Source organism: Pseudophryne corroboree, chromosome 8 (assembly GCF_028390025.1).
Source record: "Pseudophryne corroboree isolate aPseCor3 chromosome 8, aPseCor3.hap2, whole genome shotgun sequence".
In the NCBI taxonomy this organism is placed as follows: Eukaryota; Metazoa; Chordata; class Amphibia; order Anura; family Myobatrachidae; genus Pseudophryne; species Pseudophryne corroboree.
Window position 1 is genome coordinate 368,396,334 of NC_086451.1, and position 22,293 is coordinate 368,418,626.

The 22,293-nt window shown below is 45.6% G+C and overlaps 1 protein-coding gene across 3 annotated transcripts in view; it reads left to right on the top strand.

The window, feature by feature from the left end:
* Positions 1 to 22,293, top strand: part of WDR44 (WD repeat domain 44) — a 212,930-nt gene that overhangs the window by 107,266 nt on the left and 83,371 nt on the right. For all 3 annotated transcript variants that reach the window (XM_063937554.1, XM_063937555.1, XM_063937553.1), the window contains 3 exons: positions 11,972 to 12,102; positions 12,309 to 12,410; positions 12,648 to 12,784. In XM_063937554.1, the coding sequence (XP_063793624.1) occupies positions 11,972 to 12,102; positions 12,309 to 12,410; positions 12,648 to 12,784 (370 nt within the window). The remainder of the gene's footprint in view (positions 1 to 11,971; positions 12,103 to 12,308; positions 12,411 to 12,647; positions 12,785 to 22,293) is intronic.

Genomic DNA, 22,293 nt, shown 5'->3' on the forward strand with positions numbered 1-22,293 from the left:
ACATGTTGACAGGGTTTTTGTGTTGTTTATGCCATAAAGTCACTGGAAATCCCAATTGGTGTTCCACGTCCCCTTGCATGGCTTGCTTCACTCCGTGGGCAAGGTGCCTCACTCCGCTAACACTGCGCTTAGCACAGTTTACTGTTCCCAATCGTAGTCCATGTGGATGGTAAAGTATGAAAAAGTTTAAACTATTTTTTTTATTGAAAAAAAAAAACCTCATGTCGACTATTACCGTGTCAACGTATTGACCATGTCGACCTATGGAATGTGTTGACCTACCATCTGGATACCGGTTTTATACTACCTGTGTCTGTCCATTGCAAATGTGACAAAGGAGAAATAGCAGTCACTTACAGAATCTACTAATTACCAAGATTGATACAGTATATGCATGACCTGGCCAGCAATGTAAGCAGAAGGAGGTAAATACAGTATATAGCCGTATTACAGCTGCTCATTTCGAAAGCAGTGAGAACTGCTACTTAAGCCTAAGACTATATGCTACTAACAGTGACTGCTTCATTAACGCTTTCCTGTGCTTGGCTGACATATAATGCAACTGGAAAAGCATTGAGAAGCGTTTACTAAACAGCTGACCATAAGCCGGTAACCTCTTTCTGAATATAATGGAGATACAGAATAAAGAAGACAAAACACATAGCTAAAGTCTGGTCCAGCATTTGTTTGATTTGATGGAATTACTGTTTTGCTTTGTTTTTTTTACTAAAATGGTGTAGTACCTATAGTGGAAATAATTATATGTTTTATTTGTTTTGTAGAAGTATTCCTATGCACAGATTTTTGTTGTTGGAATTGAAACATGTCTAAATTTTCATAGCAACCATGCATTCTAAAGAGCATTAATTCCTCTTGTATATTTATTTTAGAAGACCGCTGGATCTGCAATTGGTTGGCATCACTTTAATATTTATACTTAAACACCTACTGTAATGCCACTTGATCCAACCTAAAAAGCCATTTTTTGTCATGCAGAAATCTTTGTAAAATTAACTTGACTATAAGAGGAGCTGGCATTGTATAAAACCCTATCACTGCAAGCCATTATATTCTGCTGCCCGTGTTCTCCAATGAAGGCATCAATCCTATATATCTAGGTTTACCATACTATCCCTTTAAATCGGGACGCTCATAGATTACACAGGTTCTATGACTGATTAAAACCAGGTGAAATGCAGGCTTGAAGTCAGACAGCCACACTATTAACCCCTTTGGTGGTATGCCCGGAAATCTTCCGGGGTATATATAGTGGCAGATGCTCAGTTAGCTTGGTGATATCATTCAGGTGCTTGCAAGTAGGGTGGCCAGTCCCAGGGCATTTTTTCATTCCCGGGTATCGGGATTGAAAAATGGTTAATACTGGGATTGGCTTTTAACTGTGTCCGGTCGTCCCCCATGCCCCACCCTGCCTCTCCCCACCCACCCCGCAGATAACTGACGCCCAGCTGTGCAGGTTTGTAAATTTTTAAGTGCAGGGGGAGCCGGCTGCATGCGGTGAGTGCAGGTGGAGCCGGGGGGAGGCAGCGGGTGAGTACAGGGGGAGCCGGCAGGTGAAGACCGCCGTACTTTTCTGGCTCTGCGGCTGCTGACAGCGCAGCGTGTCATCACAGTCACAGGACACGCTGCGCAGGGGGAGCCGGGCAGCGTCTGAGTATCCTGAGGATGCTCAACGCTGATCACTCAATCCCTAGGATTGGAACTTCCAATCCGGGATTGAATCTCTGCTGTTTTTGGGCCTAAATCCCGGTATCCTGCCGATCCCGGGATTGTCCTCTCTACTTGCAAGGGAGGGGTATTTCTAAGCAAGAAAAAAAAATTCTCTGAATTCTAATTTCTCTATCGTCCTAGTGGATGCTGGGGTTCCTGAAAGGACCATGGGGAATAGCGGCTCCGCAGGAGACGGGGCACAAAAAGTAAAGCTTTTCCAGATCAGGTGGTGTGCACTGGCTCCTCCCCCTATGACCCTCCTCCAGACTCCAGTTAGATTTTTGTGCCCGGCCGAGAAGGGTGCAATCTAGGTGGCTCTCCTAAAGAGCTGCTTAGAAAAAGTTTAGCTTAGGTTTTTTATTTTACAGTGAGTCCTGCTGGCAACAGGATCACTGCAACGAGGGACTGAGGGGAGAAGAAGTGAACTCACCTGCGTGCAGGATGGATTGGCTTCTTGGCTACTGGACATCACCTCCAGAGGGACGATCACAGGTACAGCCTGGATGGTCACCGGAGCCGCGCCGCCGGCCCCCTTGCAGATGCTGAAGTCAGAAGAGGTCCAAAATCGGCGGCTGAAGACTCCTGCAGTCTTCTAAAGGTAGCGCACAGCACTGCAGCTGTGCGCCATTTTCCTCTCAGCACACTTCACACGCAGTCACTGAGGGTGCAGGGCGCTGGGGGGGGGCGCCCTGGGAGGCAAATGTAACCTATATAAAGGCTAAAAATACCTCACATATAGCCCCCAGAGGCTATATGGAGATATTTAACCCCTGCCTGGATTCACTAAATAGCGGGAGACGAGCCCGCCAAAAAAGGGGCGGGGCCTATCTCCTCAGCACACGGCGCCATTTCCTCTCACAGCTCCGCTGGTCAGGACGGCTCCCAGGTCTCTCCCCTGCACTGCACTACAGAAACAGGGTAAAACAGAGAGGGGGGGCAAATTTATGGCGATATTTTTATATATATAAAGCAGCTATAAGGGAGCACTTATTATAAGGCTATCCCTGTTATATATAGCGCTTTTGGTGTGTGCTGGCAAACTCTCCCTCTGTCTCCCCAAAGGGCTAGTGGGTCCTGTCTTCGTTAGGAGCATTCCCTGTGTGTCGGTACGTGTGTGTCGACATGTATGAGGACGATATTGGTGTGGAGGCGGAGCAATTGCCAAATATGAGGATGTCACCCCCTAGGGAGTCGACACCAGAATGGATGCCTTTATTTATGGAACTACGGGATAGTGTCAACACGCTAAAGCAGTCGTTTGACGACATGAGACGGCCGGACAATCAATTAGTGCCTGTCCAGGCGACTCAAACACCGTCAGGGGCTGTAAAACGCCCTTTGCCTCAGTCGGTCGACACAGACCCAGACACAGGCACTGACTCCAGTGGTGACGGTGACGAATCAACCGTATTTTCCAGTAGGGCCACACGTTATATGATTTTGGCAATGAAGGAGGCGTTACATTTAGCTGATACTACAGGTACCACTAAACAGGGTATTATGTGGGGTGTGAAAAAACTACCTATAGTTTTTCCTGAATCAGAAGAATTAAATGACGTGTGTAATGAAGCGTGGGTTGCTCCTGATAAAAAGCTGAAAATTTCAAAGAAATTATTGGCATTATACCCTTTCCCGCCAGAGGTTAGGGAGCGCTGGGAAACATCTCCTAGGGTGGACAAGGCGCTAACACGCTTATCTAAACAAGTGGCGTTACCCTCTCCTGAGACGGCCGCACTTAAAGATCCATCAGATAGGAGGATGGAAAATATCCAAAAAAGTATATACACACATGCAGGTGTTATACTACGACCAGCTATAGCGACTGCCTGGATGTGCAGTGCTGGGGTAGTTTGGTCAGAGTCCCTGATTGAAAATATTGATACCCTGGACAGGGACAATATTTTACTGTCGTTAGAACAAATAAAGGATGCATTTCTTTATATGCGTGATGCACAGAGGGATATCTGCACACTGGCATCACGGGTAAGTGCTATGTCCATTTCGGCCAGAAGAGCTTTATGGACGCGACAGTGGACAGGCGATGCGGATTCAAAACGGCATATGGAAGTTTTGCCGTATAAAGGGGAGGAGTTATTTGGAGTCGGTCTATCAGATTTGGTGGCCACGGCTACAGCCGGGAAATCCACCTTTCTACCTCAAGTCACTCCCCAACAGAAAAAGGCACCGACTTTTCAACCGCAGCCCTTTCGTTCCTTTAACAATTTGTAAAAAAATATGTAAATCTATTAGATATTTCCCGTAAAGTAACTTGCGTTTTAGGCTTAATGATCCTCTTAAATACTGGAATTTCTGCTGCTGGTGAGTATTACTGATTTCTTACAATTTGTCACTAAGAAACTGTCCGTAGGCCAGTGTTCTAGAAGTAGCTGGAGAGCGCTGTACTATGCCATCTTTAATGACTTTCACCACATTAATATTGGGAAGAGAGACAGGATTCCTCTTTATAGGTGTGCTTGTAATTTTGGGAAGTGAAAACACCATTATATTTTTCAAATAGTTATCTGTGAGTGTTCCCCTACTGTGTCTGTGATGGACATGGGGAAAAGCCAACTGTGACCGAGAATGAGTTCTTGGCTTGATACTGTATATTGCTTTCTGTGTGTTATGACCTGGTTACACTGTGCTTAGTGATATATCCGTCCTGACAGCAGGATATAGGGTTCATGCCATTAAGTCTTGCCTGTGGAAATGGATCATGTTTAATAAAACAATTTAACACGATCATTTATTGGAATGATTTGAATAAAAGTCAAGGCCTTCGGTTTGTGATCCTCTAAATAACACCACTAATGTCTGTCATGTTAGTATTATTATTATCCTATATATTTATGGCTTTACAGCATAGTACGAGCATAGTGGTAACATAAACAGAGTGTAGAGGACCTTCCTCACCAGAGCTCACAAGCTGAGAGATCCAATAGATGGGCACAAAAGGGGAGAGTAAAGAAGAGATGGTGAAAACAGTTGTCGGGTAATATATATGGTTAATTGAATTAGCCGCGGGCTAATTGATCCCCATTCAATTAGCCCGATAACCGGCAGCTCCGGTGATTCTTATTCACCAGAGGCAGAGGAAAAAAACTCCCCAATAACTGGCCAGCTAACATAAAAACACTCCGGAACTTATTATTATTATTTCTCTAACGTCCTTGAGGATGCTGGGACTCCGTAAGGACCATGGGGATAGACTGGCTCCGCAGGAGATAGGGCACCTTAAGAAAGCTTTGGATTCTGGGTGTGCACTGGCTCCTCCCTCTATGCCCCTCCTCCAGACCTCAGTTTTACACTGTGCCCAGAGCAAGATGGGTGCACTGCAGAGAGCTCTCCAGAGTTCTCTGCCTGAAAGCATTTTTGTTTGGATTTTTCTTTCTACTTTTTACTACTTTTTCACAGGGAGCACTGCTGGCAACAGGCTCCCTGCATCGAGGGACTGAGGAGAGAGGAGCAGACCTTCTTGTCAAAGATAGGCTCTGCTTCCTCGGCTACTGGACACCATTAGCTCCAGAGGGGGTGAACGCAGGTTCTTACTGGGCGTCCACCCCCGGAGCCGCGCCGCCGTTCTCCTCACAGAGCCAGAAGTACAGAAGTCAGAAGACGTCTCAGGCGGCAGAAGCCATCAGCTTCACTGAGGTAACGCACAGCACTGCAGCTGTGCGTCATTGCTCCCATACACCTCACACACTCCGGTCACTGTAAGGGTGCAGGGGGGGGGGGGGGGGGCGGCGGCACCCTGGGCAGCAACCTGGGCAGCAATATAAACCTCTGCATGGCAAAAAGACTATATACATGTACAGGTGGGCTCTGTACATGTATATAAAAGAGCCCCCGCCATATTTTACTAAGTTTGAGCGGGACAGAAGCCCGCCGCCGAGGGGGCGGGGCTTCTCCCTCAGCACTCACCAGCGCCATTTTCTCTCCACAGCACTGCTGAGAGGAAGCTCCCCGGACTCTCCCCTGCTTACACACGGTGAAAGGGTGCTTAAAAGAGAGGGGGGGGGGGGGCACATAATTGGCGGTTTACATATTACACAGCGCTGCTGGGGAAAAACATTTTGTGTTGGTCTCCAGGGTTATTGCGCTGGGGTGTGTGCTGGCATACTCTCTCTCTGTCTCTCCAAAGGGCCTTGATAGGGATACTGTCTTCAGAAAAGGGGTTCCCTGTGTGTGTGAAGTGTGTCGGTACGTGTGTGTCGACATGTTTGACGAGGAAGGCTCGCTTACTGTGGAGGGGGAGTGTTTGAATGTCAGGTCGGCAACGCCGACACCGGAATGGGTGGATATACTGAATGTCTTGAATGCAAATGTAAATCTATTGCATAAGAGGTTAGACAAGGCAGAAGCTAGGGATCAGTCAGGTACCCAGTCCATGCCTGTCCCTGTGGCGCCAGGCCCGTCGGGGTCTCAGAAGCGCACCATATCCCAGAGCGATGACACAGATACCGACACAGATTCTGACTCTAGTGTCGACTATGAAGATGCAAAATTACTGCCGAAGGTGGCAAAAGGTATTCGGTACATGATTATGGCCATTAAAGAGGTTTTGCATATTACTGAGGAACCCCCTGTCCCTGACACGAGGGTACACATGTATAAAGAGAAAAAGCCTGAAGTCACTTTTCCATCATCATATGAATTAAGTGAATTGTGCGAAAAGGCTTGGGACTCTCCAGATAGGAGACCACAAGTTCCCAAAAGGATTCTTATGGCGTATCCTTTTCCACAAACTGATAGGATACGCTGGCAATCTTCACCAAAAGTGGACAAGGCGCTGACACGCTTGTCCAAAAAAGGTGGCACTGCCTTCTCAGGATACGGCTTCCCTCAAGGAACCGGCCGATCGCAGGCAGGAAATTACCTTGAAGCACATTTACACTCACTCCGGTACTATTGCTAGACCGGCTATGGCGTCTGCCTGGGTTTGTAGTGCGGTTGTGGCATGGGCAGATTCCTTATCTGCGGAGATTGACACCTTAGATAAGGGATGCCATTTAAATGACCATAGAGCATATCAGAGATGCTGCCTTGTATATGAGAGATGCTCAGAGAGACATTTGTTTATTAAGCTCCAGAATAAATGCCATGTCTATTTCTGCTAGGCGACTCCTGTGGACCCGGCAGTGGACGGGAGATGCCGATTCTAAGCGGCACATGGAGTCCTTGCCGTACAAGGGGGAGGAGTTGTTTGGAGACGGCCTTTCGGACCTTGTCGCTACGGCTGGTAAGTCGAATTTCTTACCTTATGTCCCCCCCGCAGCATACTAAGAAGGCACCTCATTATCAAATGCAGTCCTTTCGTTCCAATAAAAACAAGAAGGTGCGGGGATCGTCCTTTGTTACCAGAGGAAAAGGCAGGGGAAAGAAGCTGTACACAGCTAGTTCCCAAGAGCAGAAGTCCTCCCCTGCGTCTGCAAAGTCCACCGCATGACGCTGGGGCTTCCCGGGGGGAGGCAGATCTGGTGGGGGCTCGTCTTCGGTTTTTCAGCCACGTCTGGGATCAATCGCAGGTGGATCCCTGGGCAGTAGAGATTGTTGCTCAGGGATACAGGCTAGAATTCGAAGATTTGCCTCCTCGCCGGTTTTTCAAATCGGCTCTGCCGGCTTCCCCGTCAGAGAGGGAGTCGGTGTTGACAGCAATCCAAAAATTGTATGTTCAACAGGTGATTGTCACAGTTCCTCATCTCCAGCAGGGAGAGGGATATTATTCAACCCTGTTTGTGGTCCTGAAACCGGACGGTTCGGTCAGGTCAATTTTAAACCTGAAATCTCTGAACTTGTACTTGAAAAGGTTCAAGTTCAAAATGGAATCACTCCGGGCGGTCATCGCCAGCCTGGAGGGGGGGGGGATTGGATGGTGTCCCTGGACATAAAGGATGCATACCTTCATGTTCCAATATTCCCCCCCCCCAATCAGGCGTTCCAGAGATTTGCAGTGCAGGACTGTCACTACCAATTTCAGACGTTGCCGTTTGGGCTTTCCACGGCCCCGAGGGTTTTCACCAAGGTAATGGCGGAAATGATAGTGCTCCTGCGCAGGCAGGGGGTCACAATTATCCCATACTTGGACGATCTCCTAATAAAGGCGAGATCTCGGGAGAAGTTGCTGGACAGCGTGTCTCTGTCCATGAAGACGTTGCAGCTACACGGCTGGATTCTCAATATACCGAAGTCCCAGCTAGTTCCTACAACGCGTCTGACCTTTCTGTGCCTGATCCTAGACACAGACCAGAAAAAGGTTTTTCTTCCGATCGAAAAGGTTCAGGAACTCATGACCATGGTCAGGAACCTATTGAAACCAAAGAAGGTTTCAGTGCATCAGTGCACGCGGGTACTGGGGAAGTTGGTGGCTTCATACGAGGCCATCCCTTTCGGCAGATTCCATGCGAGGACTTTTCAATGGGACCTCTTGGACAAGTGGTCCGGGTCCCATTTACAAATGCATCAAAGGATCACCCTGTCTCCCAGGACCATGGTATCTCTCCTGTGGTGGCTGAACAGTGCTCACCTTCTAGAGGGTCGCAGGTTCGGCATTCAGGACTGGGTCCTGGTGACCACGGACGCAAGCCTCCGAGGCTGGGGAGCAGTGGCACTGGGAAGAAATTTCCAAGGTCTCTGGTCAAGCCTGGAGACTTGTCTCCACATCAACGTCCTGGAGTTGAGGGCCATATACAACGCCCTGCGTCAAGCGGAGAACTTACTTCGGAGAAGACCGGTTCTGATTCAGTCAGACAATGTCACGGTAGTGGCTCATATAAACCGCCAAGGCGGAACAAGGAGCAGAGTGGCCATGGCAGAAGCGACCAGGATTCTACGCTGGGTGGAAGGCCATGTAAGCGCGCTGTCAGCGGTGCTCATCCCGGGGGTGGACAACTGGGAGGCGGACTTCCTCAGCAGGCACGACCTGCATCCGGGGGAGTGGGGACTTCATTAAGAAGTCTTTGCACAGATCGCGGATCGGTGGGGCCTGCCTCAAATAGACATGATGGCGTCCCGTCTCAACAAAAAGCTAAAGCGGTATTGCGCCAGGTCAAGGGACCCTCAGGCGGTAGCAGTAGACGCTCTGGTGACACCTTGGGTGTTCAGATCGGTCTATGTGTTTCCTCCTCTTCCTCTCATACCCAAGGTGTTGAGAATTGTAAGAATAAGCAGGGTCAGAACAATCTTCATTGTTCACGGAGGACTTGGTATCCGGAACTGCAAGAGTTGCTCACAGAAGATCCGTGGCCTCTTCCTCTAAGGCAGGACCTGCTGCAGCAGGGGCCCTGTCTGTTCCAAGACTTACCGCGGCTGCGTTTGACGGCATGGCGGTTGAACGCCGGATCCTAGCGGAAAAAGGGATTCCGGAGGAAGTCATTCCTACCCTGATCAAAGCTAGGAAAGACGTGACGTTGAAACATTATCACCGTATATGGCGGAAATATGTTTCTTGGTGTGAGGCCAGAGCTGCTCCTACGGAGGAGTTCCATTTGGGTCGTCTACTTCACTTCCTTCAAACAGGAGTAACCTTGGGCCTAAAATTAGGGTCCATAAAGGTCCAGATTTCGGCCTTATCCATTTTCTTTCAAAGAGAATTAGCCTCTCTCCCTGAGGTACAGACTTTTGTGAAGGGGGTGCTGCATATTCAGCCTCCCTTTGTGCCTCCGGTGGCGCCTTGGGATCTTAACGTGGTGTTACGTTTCCTCAAGTCACCTTGGTTTGAACCACTTAAAACTGTGGAGTTGAAATACCTCACGTGGAAAGTGGTCAGGTTGTTGGCGTTCGCTTCGGCGAGACGTGTTTCAGAATTGGCGGCTTTATCGCATAAAAGCCCATACTTGGTTTTTCACGTGGATAGGGCAGAGTTGAGGACTCGTCCTCACTTTCTGCCAAAAGTGGTCTCATCTTTTCATGTGAACCAACCTATTGTCGTGCCTGTGGCTACAAGGGACTTGGAGGTTTCCGAGTGCCTGGATGTAGTCAGGGCTTTGAAGATTTGTGTGACCAGAACGGCTCGGATCAGGAAGACTGAAGCTTTGTTTGTTCTGTATGCGGCCAACAAGGTTGGCGCCCCTGCTTCAAAGCAGACTATTGCTCGCTGGATCTGTAACACGATTCAGCAGGCGCATTCTACGGCAGGATTGCCGTTACCGAAATCGGTTAAGGCCCATTCCACTAGGAAAGTGGGCTCTTCTTGGGCGGCTGCCCGAGGGGTCTCGGCATTACAGTTGTGCCGAGCAGCTACTTGGTCGGGGACAAACACCTTTGCAAAGTTCTATAAGTTTGATACCCTGGCTGAGGAGGACCTCCTGTTTGCTCAATCGGTGCTGCAGAGTCATCCGCACTCTCCCGCCCGTTTGGGAGCTTTGGTATAATCCCCATGGTCCTTACGGAGTCCCAGCATCCTCAAGGACGTTAGAGAAAATAAGATTTTACTTACCGGTAAATCTATTTCTCGTAGTCCGTAGAGGATGCTGGGCGCCCGTCCCAAGTGCGGACTTCTTCTGCATGACTTGTATATAGTTATTGCTTACATAAGGGTTATGTTATAGTTTTCGGTGATACCGTGGCTATGTTGTTGTTCATACTGTTAACTGGGTAAGTTTATCTTAAGTTATACGGTGTGATTGGTGTGGCTGGTATGAATCTCGCCCTTAGATTTACAAAAATCCTTCCTCGTACTGTCATCTCCTCTGGGCACAGTTTTCCTAACTGAGGTCTGGAGGAGGGGCATAGAGGGAGGCGCCAGTGCACACCCAGAATCCAAAGCTTTCTTAAAGTTCCCTATCTCCTGCGGAGCCCGTCTATCCCCATGGTCCTTACGGAGTCCCAGCATCCTCTACGGACTACGAGAAATAGATTTACCGGTAAGTAAAATCTTATTTTTTGTTACCAGTTATTTATATAGCGCACACATATTCCGCAGCAGCGCTTTTACAGAGAATATTTGGCCATTCACATGAGTCCCTTCCCCAGTGGAGCTTACAATCTAAATTCCCTACCACATGCACACACAGACATATTCACACTAGGGTTCATTTTTGTTGGGAGCCAATTAACCTACCATAGTATATTTTTGGATTGTGGGAGGAAACCGGAGTACCCGGAGGAAACCCACGCAAGTACGAGGAGAATATACAAACTCCGCACAGTTAGGGCCATGGTGGGAATCGAACCCATGACCTCAGTGCTGTGAGGCAGTAATGCTACCCATTACACCATCCACACTGCCCCAACTTATTCTGGATCCATGTGTTTATCTTGAAAAAACTAGTCCGTGCACCTGAAAAACAAAATTGGCCACAGTTGGATTGCCTGATAACACCATCAGGCAATAAATTGCGGACTTAACCGCAATCCGTTGATATTGACCCGCGTAAGTTTATACTTGCACTCTGTAAGGTTTTTTTTTCTGTTTTGCAATTTAAACACTTGCATATTATATTAATATAAACAATGACCATATTATATTCATATAATTTCTAAAGAGTAATCTCTATAGCATTTCTGTGATTTATGCACCTGAACCTGCATAGTGATGGAATCTGAAAGCTCTTCCTCAGTTTTGTCATCTGTGACCTCTGCATATGACTGGCAGGCTAAACGGAGTAAGGGTCTTAGAACATGTCAGTAGCAGAGTTGGCCAGCTGAAGCCCTGTGGGCATTGCAGTAATTCAGCAGCCCCAAGGAGCTGCAGCATGGCCAGCACTCTTATGACCCATAGCTGTACTGGCAGGCTGTTTCACGGCTTCATTGGTGACTGCCAACCAGCAGTTGTTGATGAACCTAGATTTTCCGTCTGGAGCAGAAACTCTGTTTCTGTATATTTGTATCCTTAGCCAGTGCTTTCTGCAGTGGTGCACAAGAAAATGGAGCTAAGTAATCAATCTCTGTGTGTGTGTGTGTGTGTGTGTGTGTGTGTGTGTGTGTATGTATGTATGTATGTATGTATGTATGTGTATATATAATATATATATATATATATATATAATATTGTGTGTGTGCATATATACGTATGTATGTATGTGTGCGTATACATGTATGTATACATACATACATACATACATACATACATACATACATACATACATACATACAACACCTTTTCTTCATGGGTCTTTATTTCAACCAGTTCTACTCCTGCAAATCCAAAGAACTGTCCAGCAGGATGGTGTGGTTTCCTGATTCCTACTGCTTGGAGAATGGACACACTGCTGATTTCACGAACGTCTTCTTCTTTACCTTGTAGTTACAAAAGATGCCTTTCTTGCTGGTGGACTCCTGTCTCCAAACCCCATGACAGATGGTTTAAACAGAGACTCGCAGCCTTCCCTGGATCTAGCTAGCGCAACAAGTGGAGACAAAGTAGTGACTGCTCAGGTTGGTATAGTACATGTGTTTGATGCTCTCATTTTTCCTGCACAGTAGAGGGAACAGCTACAGGGATACTTTCAGCACTGTAGCTAGCAATAAATACCCAAGGAACATTTTGGTTATTGACATTTGCCATATGTTTTATACATTGCTACTTCAGTGCATTTACACACTGTTCTGTTCTCACTGCCTATCTGATAACCTCCTTTTAGGAAAATGGAAAGGCGGCTGATGGACAACTGTCCAGTTCCCCAGCGGAAATTGCTGGTCCTCAGAGGCCTCGATCTAACTCCGGAAGGGAGCTGACTGATGAGGTAATGTCCTCTCTGGGTTCTGCATTGCCTCTGCTTCCTCCTTTCCCCTCTTTATCATGTGTGATCTAGAACCTGATGATTAAGAACCACTGCTCTAGAACAATAGTGGTATGTCTCTCTAGTGCTGTCTATAGTACTTCTCCGGGTTTTATTTATCTATTTCATCATCTTCTCCCACCTCTGTGTAAGGCAGCCACCCATTATGCCAGTTTAGTAAATCTGTGTTTGTCATTGCAGGAGATTTTGGCCAGCGTAATGATAAAAAACCTAGACACCGGAGAGGAGATCCCTCTGAGTTTGGCAGAGGAGAAATTGCCGACTGGCATTAATCCACTGACCCTGCATATCATGAGGAGAACAAAGGAGTATGTCAGGTAAGGATCATGAAATGGGACTAAAACTAGATATAACATTATGCCAGGGCAATAAAATATTACTGTATTTTATTATTCACTGTATACATTATACTGTTTTGTTGAGTTAGTATTAAAATGCCTGTATTTTGTATTTGCTTCTTTTTTTTTTTCTTTTTTTTTCTTTTTTCTTTTTTTGCAACAGTAGGCGAAGTCCCCAACTTTCCACGTTTTGTTGTGGCGTATCCAGGTTCTTTTCCTCACACCCAGATGCAAAGCCCTTATATAGCCCATAAAGTGCAGACATCTGTTTGAGGATTCTTGGCCTCTGTTATGGCTCAGTAGTGTAGATTAAAAGAAATAAGGCAGTAGTGGTCTAGGTGTTGTCTAGTTATACTTATGTGCTGTATGGATGTTGTAATACATCAATGTATGGCCAATTATTTATGTGGATTTATAAAATCTATTCCCTGACTTGGAGAGAACATACTTTTATGGAAGCAGAGGTTAATTGTCATGCATCCTCATCAAAATTCTGGTTCTATCTGTTTACATTTTCCTTTCTCATTGCCGGGAAACACTGTTGAATACCGATGTATAGCCAGATACTGTCATAAACCCAGACTGTACAGTGCAGACCCCAGAGACTGCATTTCCCGACTGCTAGACTATAGTATTACATGACCATATTTCTAGCAATGCATTATCTTGTCGTAGCCACCCTCCGACCCACTCCCATTGCATATGTTGTGTTCTGTTTATAAGCTGTATGCTCATCTGTAGAATACGTCTGCGAAACAGAGCCACAAAACACAGGTTTTCTGGTGTTCCAGATACAGAATAAAGACTATGCAGTACTAAAAGCTTGTGGTTTGAGAGGTCTGCTTAATAGATACTTATTTTGGATCACCAGCAATTTGAGCTCTGGAAATCCATACAGCTTTACTTGCAGCCTGATTGGCATTTGTCTAGCAATGATCTAAAACTTTTCAGGGTGATCATTACCAACTACCGTTTACTGAACACCGTACTACGCCGTCGGTACAGATCTCTGAAATGTCTGCTAGCTGTGCAGTGTACTTCCACAAAACCCATACCATACACTGTATTATCAGTCCTATATACTGTACATACACTGTATGGGCTACTAAAAGGATTCAGATGCAAAGAAAAATAGATGGTTGCAGCATTAGAGTAGCTGTCAGTATAGGATTTAAAAATAAACCCAACTGTTCAAATTAAGGCAACTGCATGTTTTATTCTAGGAGGATTATATAAATGTATAGCTACGTGTGTGTGTGCGATAGATATACGGTTTATCCCTGTCACACCAAGCCTGGGCCGGGTCACTACGGCTTGCCTCGGCTATAACCTGGGTCACAAAATCTGGGGTAGATGTTTTAACCTGGACAAGGGATAAACAAGTGATAAACCGGTGATAATGCACCAGCCAGTCATTACTGATTTGAAAAATGACAGGAGCTGGTACGTTATCACTTCTTTATCCCTTCTCCAGGCTTAATACAGCTGCCGCTCTGTGTGAAAAGGGTATTAGGAAAAAACTCATCCCCTCAAAGGATAAAGTTCCAGAAAGAACTTCCAAGATGTACATATAGAATACCAATTACTTGTAGTCTGGAACCAGCTTCCCTTGGTATATGTTTTCCGTGTCCATTAGCACGACTAGTTTAGCAGGGAGAGGTGGTATCAGAGCGTGGATCACACAGCATTCAGCTAGTTACCCGCTGGTCTCCAACATCTGTATCACGCAAAGGTTTCAACATAAAACAGCATCCAGTACTGATTGCTAATGCAGCAAGGGAAGGTGGCTCACACACCATCTAAGATACAGAATGTAGCATGCAACACATTCTCAGCATGTGTTGAGAAACACTTGGTTCTGTAAATATGTATGTAGTGAATATGAGCGAGCCTAAGTTGCTGTGTTAGTGGGAGTTGCCACATGAACTAGTTTCTCAGTGATGAGTGATCTGCCCTCTTTATTGGGACCTTTCATTTTTTTCAGCTAATATGATCCTTGTTTTACCACAGTAAGCGATAAAGGCCTTTTGTTTCCAGATAAGAGTTTAGTGTAATGTTTGTTTGTAATGCAAGATCAACATTTATGTCATTATGAAGGTAATGTCACCTATTTAAAGTTCTGAATTTAATTGCCTGGTACTCGGCTTCCTTGCTGTGTCAGAGCTAATTAGGATGCAGCAAAGAAGATTGAATTAATGTTGATATGATGAGTATGTTTATTCAGATGAGTTTGTTTATTCAGAAAGTCATTATATCATTTTTCTATGCTTAAGTGTCTTATTATATGTCATTATTTCCTGGCATTACAGCCTGAGTAGTTTGACCTAATAAAATTGACAATTAAGCAATAACAGTGTTAAGGACGTTTCACAAGTTAAATACTAATTGAAAATGACTACACCTGTACTGCCAGCTAGCAGAACGGGTCTGGTACAACTGCTGCATGTGCCCATTATTGGTTTATTCTTCAGGTCAGTTTTGCAATGCATCTCGTAGATGTGTATAGTTTGCTACATTGTGTCACTATGTTGGACGTGGTCGTCTGCATGGTGAAACAGTCTATTAGATGACCTCATGAAACATCTATTTGTAAATATTTAACGAAAGATAAAATTACAGTAGATTCACAATATTTTTATTAAACAAGCAATCCCATGAAAAAGGGTGTGGTTTTTTTGTGTGTTTTTTTTTTTTTTGTGGGTTTTTTTTTTTTACCTCCTTAATCACTGTGGCAGGCTATAAGAGGAATCTTGTTTTGTTTTTCTTCAGGCTATTACTGATTTATAATTCTGCAGTTTCCACAGTGTCCTATGACCACCATGTCAGCCACAGTCAATGGATGCTTATTTGAGCAGATGGGCTTATGAACACCCCTCTGAGCTCTGCTTGCTCTTTTTATTCTTCTCCCTCCTCTGTCATCACAAGTCATGCTGAGTTTGTGTATGAATGGCAGCCATACTTGCCTGCCTTTCATAAATATTGTTCTTAAGAAAAAGGATTTGCAGATGTATTTTTAAACTGTATTTTCTCTGGCTGGGTCCACAGGATAACATTGGGATATTGTTGAGCGACAGCGAAAATGGCACCAACACGGTCACAAGCTTTCTGGCCTCCCAGGATGCATTGGGGCCTCCACTATATAGTCCCGCCCACTGACTCAGTCAGATCAGTTTTTTGCTTGGTGCGTCAGGAAGCCGCATGGTCATAGGGCTGCTGTGAGAGCAACCTCAAGCTTTTCTTATTTTATTTTTATAGACTTACTATATTGGTTTTTTAAGCGACTTATCTTAAAAGCGTCCTAAACGCATTCTAGAAAGAGTCGCTCCAACAACTCCCCACCGGGTCGCAACAACGCTTACCTTCGGGTATCAGTGCTGTCTCGACGGGCGTCTGTGTCGGATGTTCTAGCAGGTCCAGCTGACGTAACCAGGCTGTGGCCGGAGCATGGGGAGACGGTGAGTCTATGGACTTCCTCTTACTAGAGGGGTCAGGACACAGCTACACTGATTTTGGTGGAGACTACAAACAGTGTGTTGATCATAGGCGCCAGGACTAGGTAGAGGCCGCGATCCTGGGAGTTTAAGTCAACAGGGGGATTCAGACGCTCTCCTGGCCGTCCCTCCTCCGAGTTCATGGCCAGTTCCTGCGTGTTTCTCGTTTCATGAACTAAATGACCTCACTTCCGGTTCAGACGCTACCACGAGGGTACTCGGTCGCAGCTTAGACGCTGCGGTTGTGTACACTGGAGATAAACCCGCCCAGACCGAGTCGCAGGCCTTAGCGTCTGCATACACGTGGAAGTCGCTCAGCGTCCGTGTCCGTTATCAGTTATCAAGAGCGGCAGTGTACATCAGTAGCGTCTGAATCCACTCAGCGTCTTACGAGCGTATTTGCTTTGATATGGAAGTGTGGTGAGTCTCCCTGTATCCCGCTCTACGGAGGCAGGGTATACAGTACTAAAAATTCTCTCTACTTCTTAGTATGCATTGTTAATTTTTAGTACCTATTGCATATTAGACCTGTCTATTACTGTGTTTTCTACATGTTATGTTGAAAAAAGAACCAGTTTAAAACAGAAGTACAATTTTCCTACTTATGTATAAAGTTGTTATGGAGGTTGTATTCTCATATGGCAATGTCTAATGCTTTAACATGTGACTAACTGCTAGTATGTGTGCTGACTTTTCTGTGTAATGTCAGTCCAGTTCTGACCCTCAAATCAGGTCAATAACAGGTTAATACCATGTCTGTGAGCGGCAAAAGTGATGATGAGAATTTGTCAAGCACTCCTACAGCCCTAACATGCTTATCTTGTAAGTCAGGGGTAATTGATATGAATCAATTGGTCACTTATGAGGGTTTGTGTGCAAACTGTTTCGCTTTTCAGCGAAGTAAAAAAACAGGAGTTGGTTCAGCCACCAACAGCGCCACCATGGAATATGTTCGCAAAGACTATCTTCAATAGCGGACAGGTTAACTCCGGTAGCACCACCTCAAGGGTTAGGTTACACTATGCAGCTCCCTTCCTATGGTTTGGTTCCAGTAGCCTCTACAAGCAACCAGGGGACAGGTAAGACTAAGACAGATACGTCTGTGTGGCAGACTACACAGATGATACATCGGATGATGATGATACAATAGATTCAACTCCGTATGATGATCAGTCGCAGAGCTTTAGTTCAGAAGATGTAGCTGAACTTATTAATGCTGTGAAGGCTGTTCTCTCGTTGGAAGAGCCAGCCAAGACCATGTTAAAAGCTAAAGCACCTGTATTTAAACGAACAAAATCAGTGAAAGCTGAATTCCCAGCGTCAGATGAGCTGACGGAAATTATGGATAAGTCTTGGGCAGCGCCCAGTAAAAAGTACAAGATTCCTAAGAGATGGGATTCTTATTATCCATTTCCTGCTGTGGATTGTTCGAAAAGAGAAGTTCCTCCAAAAGTAGATGCACATGTTCTGCGACTCGTGCATAAATCTGCTTTACCACTGTCATCTACCTCATTGAATGATGTCACAGATAGAAGGGTAGAGAGCCTTTTGAAAAATATTTTTTCTCTAGTAGGAGCAGTGGTAAGACCTGCTATGGCTTCGGCCTGGGTAGCAAAGGCAATGGGCGAATGGATAGAGTAACTAGAGAATGACATCCCTTCTACTAGGGAGCAAGAGGATCGTTTTTGCCGTTTAAAACGATCTGCCCAGTATTTGGAAGAAGCAGCAATTGATGTAGGTACAGTAGCTTCTAAAGCTTCAGCCTTGATAGTAGTCGCTCGCAGAGCAGTTTGGCTACGGATCTGGAGTCCAAGAAAGAATTGGAAGCATTGCCTTTTGTCGGTAATATATTATTTGGAAAACCTTTATCGGATATCCTAGAATCAGAGGCTGAATCAAAAAAGGTCAGATTTCCGGCTACCTATAACCCTAAGTCCAAGGGTTTAAAATTTCGCTCTTTTCGTTGGCAAAGCCAAAGCTAAAGAGGAGCCTAAGCAACCCCAGTTTAAATCCAGGGGTATGAAGCAGTGGGCTAGCAAAAAGCCAGCTTCCAAACCTGAACAGAAACCATCAGCCTGAAGAGACGGGCCTCTGCCTGGAGGATTCCAGGGTTGGGGGCCGACTCCTTCATTTTGCACACATATGGCAGCAGTCAACCACAGATGCTTGGGTGCAGAAGGTAGTATCTCAGGGGTATGGGTTCCCATTCTGGAGGCAGCCTCCTCAAAGATTTTTTTGCACCAGCCTGTCTCGTATAGAGTCGAAGGCCAATGCCCTGCAAGAAGCAGTCCAAAAATTGCTGCAGTCAGGTGTGATTGTCCCAGTACCTCCATCACAAAGGGGACAGGGGTTTTACTCCAATCTATTTCTAATCCAGAAACCAAATGGGTCATACCGACCAATCCTCAATCTGAAAATGTTGAACAAATACATATGGATCCCGAAGTTCCACATGGAGACGCTACGCTCCATAATGTTGGCTATGGAACCGGGAGATTACATGGTATCTCTGGATGTACGGGATGCTTTGCTACATGTGCCTATAGCACTGTCACATCAGTGTTACCTCAGGTTTGCCATCCCCCAGGAACATTTCCAGTTCCAATCTCTGCCTTTCGGGCTAGCTACAGCACCCAGGGTGTTTACCAAGATCATGGTGGTTATGGCAGTTTGTCTGTGCAAACAGGGGATAAGAATATTCCCATACCTCGACAACCTGTTAATCTTAGCACAGTCAGTCGCAAGATTTACTGTTGAGCCATCTTCAACAGACGATAGTATGTTTACAGAGACACGGGTGGCTCATAAATTGGGAAAAGTCGTCCCTGAATCCGTCACAGCGGATGGTTCATTTGGGGGCCATATTGGATTCAGACCTACAGAAAGTTCTCTTACGAGAGAAAAAGATAGTCAAGGTGCAGGTCATGGCTCCGGAAGCGTTGTAAGCCTAGACAATGTCAGTCCATGCAGCAATGCGACTGTTGGGTCTGATGGTATCAACCTTCGACATGGTGGAATATGCGCAATTCCACTCCAGACCGTTGCAGCACCTTATTCTGACCAAATGGAACGGAAATCATCAGACGATAAAGAAGCAGATGATAAAGATTCCAGTAAATGTAAAAAGGTCTCTAGCGTGGTGGCTACAGACAGGCCATTTAAACAAGGGGAGACCCTTTTGGATAAAAGAGTGGCAAGTCCTGACAACAGATGCCAGCCTGCAAGGCTGGGGGGCGGTACTCGGAAGCCTATGGTTCCAGGGAAAATGGACCGCAAGGGAAAGTCGCCTGCCGATAAATCTGTTGGCGATAAGGGCCGTTTACTTGGCTTTAGTTCAGGCAAAGGACAATCTACAAGGAAGACCAGTTCAGATCCGCTCAGACAATGCGACGGCAGTAGCATACCTCAATCATCAAGGAGGAACTTACAGCGAGAGACTGATGGAGGAAGTAACTCCCATTCTAAAATGGGCAGAACTCCATCTCCCAGCATTGTCAGCAGTATTTGTCCCGGGTGTACTAAACTGGGAAGCGGATTTTCTCAGTCGGCACACCATTCAGGAAACCGAATGGGCACTACACCCAGAAGTGTTTCAGACACTGGTGAACAGATGGGGTCTTCCGGAGATGAACCTTATGGCGTCTCGGCTAAACAACAAAGTTCCGAGGTACGGATCGAGAACAAGGGACCCAGGAGCGGTCCTTGTAGACGCACTGTCAGTAGAATGGAGGTTTCAGCTGGCATATCTGTTCCCTCCAATATCTCTGTTACCCAGAGTAGTGAGAAAGATAAAACAGGCAAAGGGAGCAATCATTCTAATAGCTCCAGCTTGGCCAAGAAGGCATTGGTACACAGATCTGTTGAGAATGTCCATGGAAGCACCGATACTGCTCCCTCAACGTCCAGATCTGCTAATGCAGGGTCCTTGTTGTCACAGTCATCTGGATCGCCTGTCTTTGACGGCGTGGCTGTTGAAACCTCTGTCTTGGAGGCAAAAGGATTTTCGAAACAAGTAATCCAAACTATGCTTAGAGCAAGAAAGCCTTCTTCGGCCCGTGTGTATTATAGAATATGGCAAGCCTATATTCACTGGTGTACTGGAAAAAATTTCAATCCAATATCTTTTAAAGTAGCTAGGATTTTGGATTTCCTTCAGGCAGGTTTGGATAAAGGGTTGAAAGTTGCTTCCTTGAGGGTTCAAGTTTCAGCGTTAACTGTATGGTTTCAGCGGAAGATTGCTGATTTACAGGATGTACGTACGTTTTTTCAAGGAGTAGTACATATTCAACCTCCATTTGTTCCTCCTGCAGCTCCCTGGGATTTGAATTTAGTTCTTAAATTTCTCCAGGGTCCTCTGTTTAAACCACTTGAGAGCAGATCTTAAGTGGTTAACGGTTAAAGTTCTTTTTTTTTTTTTTACTGGCAATGGCGTCAGCCAGAAGAGTGTCAGATTTAGGAGCATTATTATGTAAGTCTCCTTTCCTAAGTTTTTTTCCATACAGAGCAGTACTCAGAACGAGATCTAGCTAGCTATCTTCCAAAGGTGGTATCAAAGTTTCACCTGAATGAAGAGATTGTAGTCCAAGCTTTTCAGGTATCGGGACTTTCTGCGGGAGAAGCGTCGCTGGACGTGGTCCGGGCTTTAAGAATCTACATAGATCGTACTAGTGCCATCAGGAAAACAGATTCTCTCTTCATCCTCTACGGATTCCATAGGAGAGGTTGGCCTGCTAGTAAAGAGACGCTGGCGAGATGGCTCCGAATGGTAATATCAGAAGCTTATTCTCATGCAGATCTCCCTATTCCGGCTAATGTCTCTGCACACTCTACACGTAAGGTAGGTCCTTCTTGGGCAGCACAACAGGGTACTTCAGCAGAACAGATATGTAGGGCAGCCACATGGTCTTCCATAAACACATTCATTAGACATTATGCCTTGGATACTTTTGCCTCTCATGACGCAGACTTCGGGCGAAAGGTCCTCCTGTGCAATCAGGAGCATCCCCACCACTAAAATGGCTTTGGGAATACCAATGTTATCCTGTGGATAATCCTGTGGACCCAGCCAGAGAAATATACGTTATGGTAAGAACTTACCGTTGATAACGTGATTTCTCGTATGTCCACAGGGATCCCACCCTGACGCATCTGATTTGAGGATCTAGACAATCACTAAAACCTCTTCCTCCTTGTATGGAAGGGTGTGCATGTGTGTTCTTATCGCCTAAACAGGTCTCTGCCTGATGTTCCTGCCTAAAATCGCTTTGGAAAGAACTGATCTGACTGAGTCACTGGGCGGGACTATATAGTGGAGGCCCCAATGCATCCTGGGAGGCCAGATAGCTCGTGACCGTGTTGGTGCCATTTTCGCTGTCGCTCGACAATATCCCAATGTTATCCTGTGGATATCTGTGGACATAAGAGAAATCACGTTATCAACGGTAAGTTCTTACCATAACGTATATTTACTTGCTATTACTGGGGGAAAAACACAATGGGGGGTTGCTGCTTTAATGGGAACAAACGGAAATCATATTGCAGGTTATCCTGAGTATTTAGACACTATCTCACAATGTAAAGCTGCATTATTGGTACAGTGGGAGGAGGATCTGGTCAGGTTTATCACATGACCTGGCCATTGCATTCTGGTTACTGTCGCATTGCATATTGGGTGTTCAAAAATGATAATTTAATTTGGTGCAACAGAAAATGTGCTGTTACTCTACAAAAAGGGTGTATGGTACCAAGCATTTTGCTTATATTTTTATGTTTAAATACACTACAACTTTACACTGAAACAGTTGGATCACGTTTGTATTATATTGCTAAGAGACTGTTTATTGCCATAAAAGTTAGGCGTAAATTTACTGAAGCTTCTAACACAGACAATTGGTGATGTTGCTCATAACAACCAATCGGATGTTTTTTTCTAAAAGGCAATAGAGAAATTATAAACAGCATCTGATTGGTTGCTATGGGCAACATCACCAATTCTCT